Raw genomic sequence first — 4847 nt, forward strand, 5'->3', positions numbered from 1 at the left:
AGGCTGGTCTCAAACTCTGCCTTCAAGTGATCTGCCCGCATTGGCCTCCCAAAGTGCTGGGATTAGAGGCATGAGTCACCGCGCTTGGCCATGCCAGGTAGAGTTCTAAGAACTCCACGTATCACAGCTCACTTTATCCTCCCAGGAACCCTGTAGAGGAGGTACTCTCCTTCCTCCCATTTTATAGATTAGGGAATGGCAGCCAAGAGGAGGCACACAGCCAGTCGCAGCCTGCTAGTATTTGAACCCAGCAGGCTGGCTCCAGTCTCCATGCATCCCTAACCACCCCAGAGACTGCCCTTGCAAGATGCCAGCACATCCTGTTCCCAATTCCAGCTCAGGAGGGTCCGCACTCCACATCCAACGACTTAACCTGGGGCTGATTTACTTTCTATAAAAGGCAGCAGGCAAAGGCTAGGAAAATCCACAGTTGTAGAAAAATGTAAGTACTCTAAGTTGAAGGGATTCTTCTTAGCTTTAACCTGGTAGTCACGGGGAGTTGCAGGCAAGAAAACCAGATTGTGGAGCTAATGGGGTGTCTCTGCCACATTGAGAGCACCCAGCTCCCTACTCCTTGGCCTGACTGTGTGTCCCCAATTCTGTCTCAGACAGGCATTGCAAAAAGAACAAGGTAGATACACGAGTGTTTCTATATGAAAATGTTCTCAGCAATGGTGTCATACTTTAAAATTGGAAACGACACCAGTGTCTACGTTCTCAGGCAAAGCACAGCTTACACAAAACGTGGATTGGCTACGTTCTCAGGCAAAGCACAGCTTACACAAAACGTGGATTGGCTATGTTCTCCGGCAAAGCACAGCTTACACAAAACGTGGATTGTCTATGTTCTCGGGCAAAGCACAGCTTACACAAAACGTGGATTGTCTACGTTCTCGGGCAAAGCACAGCTTACACAAAACGTGGATTGTCTACGTTCTCGGGCAAAGCACAGCTTACACAAAACGTGGATTGTCTACGTTCTCCGGCAAAGCACAGCTTACACAAAACGTGGATTGTCTACGTTCTCGGGCAAAGCACAGCTTACATACAATGTGGAACCACGTGCAGCATATTGATCAGTGGCAAAAATTTAACGACACAGTTACATATTCTCTATATTATTGAGTAAAATTTCAAATTATTAGGCATTGTAAACGGAATGGTTTCAGTAAAAAAAAAAAAAAAAAAAAAAACATGGGTATACACACACACATGCAGGCCAGAGGCCCATACATCAAAGTGTACACGTTATCTCTGGTATCTGGATGTCCACGTCCAATCTTGGTTTCATGACGTATAAGCTCTGTGACCTTAGGTAAGTTAGATAATTTCTCCAAGTTTCAGTTTTCTTATTAATAAAACAGAAATAATGCCAGTCTCTCATAAGATGAAGGTGAAATGAATTTGTATGCAGAAAGCACTTAGAATAGTGCCCACTACTTCCCAAGCACTCAAATGTTCGTCCCTAGTATTATTATTTTCAAAATGTTCTCAAATGCATATTGATGGTGTAACAAGAGAAAAATCGCTTTGCCTTCAGGTTTAGAAAGGTGATATGATCACACCACAGACACAATCTGAGAACATTTCCTCCTTTCTCTGATGAGAAGTGATTCCAGCCCGCAGCACAGAGTGACGGAGGCCTCCAAGCCCCCTGCCTCTCCTTACCTCCAGACTTCCTGCTCAGTAGCTCTGCTTACAGGTCCCAGAGGACCTCAAAGTCAACATTTCTCAAACAGTGTTCATTATCTGCTACATATCTCAGGCCAAGAACACTCCCAGTCTTTTTTGTTTTTGTTTCTTGTGTTTTGTTTTGAGACAGGGTCCTGCTTTGTTGCCCAGGCTGGAGTGCAGTGGCGCTATCTTGACTCACTGCAACCTCCGCCTCCTGGGCTCAAGAGATTCTCCTGCCTCAGCCTCCTGAGTAGCTGGGATTACAGACATGCACCACCACACCCAGCTAATTTTTCTATTTTAAGTAGAGACTGGGTTTCACCATATTGGCCAGGCTGGTCTCAAACTCCTGACCTCATGATGCGCCTGCCTCGGTGTCCCAAAGGGCTGGGATTACACACGTGAGTCACCGCGCCCGGCCCACAGTCCATTCTAACATTCATCACATTTGTTCCCTACCCCAACCCTCCAGCTAGAGAGAATCCTGCTGTCAGGGATGGCCCCTCCAAAAAACACTCCTTGAATGAGTGAATGAGCAACTCTATTTCTCCCCAGCAAAGCAACCCACAGCATATTGAACAGTATTCCAAGCCAAAAGCATGCAAGGTCCAAATTACCTCCCCGTAAGCAATTGTATTATTGTATCTTCTCATTTCTGGGTAAACGTGGTCCAGGTACCACTGGAAATTCTTACACTTTAAACTTTTCCTTAGTGCTCTTCTTTCGGAGACATCACCGATGTCAATTCCCGGATTCTGAAAGGGGCGAGAAGCCAACAGGTGTTAGTGATGGTGGGGTGATGGCCACGTGGGCACAGGTGGAGCCACTCTCAGGGAGACCTTCACATAGAAGATCGTAAGCCTCGAATGCTTATTCAGAAGGGTGCTTTCTTTTGTGTTTGCTTTTTTGAGACAGAGTCTCGCTCTGTCACCCAGGCTGGCGTGCAGTGGTGCAATCTCATCTCACTGCAACCTTGGCCTCCCGGGTTCAAGTGATTTTTCTGCCTCAGCCTCCCCAGTAGCTAGGATTACAGGCTCGTGCCACCAGGCCCAGCTAATTTTTGTATTTTTAGTAGAGATGGGGTTTCATCACGTTGGCCAGGCTGGTCTCCAACTCCTGACCTCAAGTGATTCGCCAGCCTCGGCCTCCCAAAGTGATAGGATTACAGATGTGAACCACTGCACCCAGCCAGAAGGGCAGTTTAAGGAGACCTGCTTGCTTCATCCAGACCCAGGCCAGGGCATCCTCATTCCTGAGCAAAGGCAGAACCTGAAGCAATAAAGGTCTCAGACAAGCCAACCATCCTTATCATTGCTATGCAAATGGATTTCTGGGACACACTGATGTCGAGGACCTACATTCTCAGTTTCTTCTCTCCCACATTTCCTTAGTAACTATCAGAGCCAATTATTAGAGGAATTATTTGATTAGGACAAGAAAATAAATGCCTACAACCCCCTCCTGTCTCTCCTTTTCATACCTGCGAAATGTCTCCTTTTGTTGGCTCTTTGCGAAGTTCATTATACGCAGAAGTGAAAATAATTTTCTATTGCAAAGCTTGTAACGATGTTCTAATGAATAATTCACTCTGCTTTTACAGAAATAAACCTGTAATGGCTGCTGTGTGCTGACAGGAAAAATAGAGGATCTGAAATATGACTCTGCAGACTCAGCGGCAAGATGGCCAGGAATTAGCGGAGACAGGATGCATGTGCGGGCCGGGGGAAGACTTCCAGTTATGTCATTCACATCACCTGGGCAGTCAAACTGTGATTTTAAAGGGAAATCCCTTTAAATGTCAAACTTATTCAACCCAAAGACAACCCTGAACAGTAACCATTAACTCTTTGTTTTAATATATTTAGCTTGATTCATGAAAATGGTCTGGGTTTTGTTTGTTTGTTTTTCTGAAACAGTTTCATTCTTGCTGCCCAGGCTGGAGTACAATGGCACAAACCAGGCTCACTGCAACCTCCGCCACCCGGGTGCAAGCAATTCTCCTGCCTCAGCCTCCCAAGTAGCTGCGATTACAGGTGTGTGCCACCACATCCGGCTAATTTTTGTATTTTTTAGTAGAGTTGGGGTTACTCCATGTTGGTCAGGAAGGTCTCAAACTCCTGACATCAGGTGATCTGCCCACCTCGGCCTCCCAAAGTGCTGGGATTACAGGTGTGAGCCACTGCGTCCGGCCAAAAAAGATCATTTTTTAAAAGCCTGGCAGGTTACCACTGGCATTCGGGACCAGAGGTTGTCTGCAGTCGTGGACAAAGCACTTGGCTACAGTCAAAAGATTTGAGTTCTTTGTCACTCTAAGTCACACCACCATTCGAGGTCAAAACTTGTGGCCAGGTGCAGTGGCTCACGCCTGTAATCCCAGCACTTTGGGAGGCTCAGGAGGGAGGACTGCTTGAGCCAAAGAGTTCGAGACCAGCCTAGGCAACCTGTCAAAACCTCGTCTCCATGAAAAATACAGAAGTTAGGCAGGTGTGGTAGTGCACGCCCATGGTTCCAGCCACACAGGAGGCTGAGGTGGGAGGATGGCTTGAACCTGGGAAATGGAGGTTTCAGGGAACCAAGATTGTGCCACTATTCTGCAGCCAGGGTGACAGAGTGAGACCCTATTTCAAAAACAAAATTCTCCTACACAAAACAGGAATAATAATAATACCTATTTCACTGATTTCACAGGGCTGCAGTGAGGTTTTTTTTTTTTTTTTTGAGATGGAGTCTCACTCTGTTGCCCAGGCTGCGGTGCAGTGGCATGATCTCAGCTCACTGCAGCCTCTGCCTCCTGCATTGAAGCAATTCTCCTGCCTCAGCCTCCCGAGTAGGTACACTTACAGGCATGTGCCACCACGCCCAGCTAATTTGTGTATTTTTAGTAGGGACAGGGTTTCACCATATTGGCCTGGGGTGAGGTTCTGTATGAGGACCTGAACTGACATCTCTGCCCATGTGCTGTGCGTGGGACCTTAAACAAGTCTCTTTTAGCTTCTCATAGCTTCAATTTCTTCTTCTGTAAAATGAGCAACATAATACATTCATATCAAGCTAGCATTTACGGAATACTTCATATTTGCAGAGCTCTGTTCTCAGCCTTATTTTATCTGATGGGATAAAATATAAATATATATTTTATATATATATTTTATATATATATATAATATATATAT

The 4847-nt window shown here is 45.9% G+C and overlaps 1 protein-coding gene across 2 annotated transcripts in view; it reads right to left on the minus strand.

Annotated features, from left to right (window-relative positions):
* Nucleotides 1-2102: 2102 nt before the first annotated feature.
* GALNT17 (polypeptide N-acetylgalactosaminyltransferase 17) overlaps nucleotides 2103-4847 on the minus strand; it is a 505206-nt gene continuing 502461 nt past the window's right edge. Inside the window, exon 8 of one of the 2 annotated variants that reach the window (XM_032254907.1) lies at nucleotides 2103-2429. In XM_032254907.1, the coding sequence (XP_032110798.1) occupies nucleotides 2130-2429 (300 nt within the window). In that variant the 3' untranslated portion in view covers nucleotides 2103-2129. The remainder of the gene's footprint in view (nucleotides 2430-4847) is intronic. The other variant, XM_032254908.1, reaches the window with a different exon arrangement.

This window comes from Sapajus apella, unplaced genomic scaffold (assembly GCF_009761245.1).
Source record: "Sapajus apella isolate SASKATOON/1434 unplaced genomic scaffold, GSC_monkey_1.0 scaffold88, whole genome shotgun sequence".
NCBI classification, from domain to species: domain Eukaryota; kingdom Metazoa; phylum Chordata; class Mammalia; order Primates; family Cebidae; genus Sapajus; species Sapajus apella.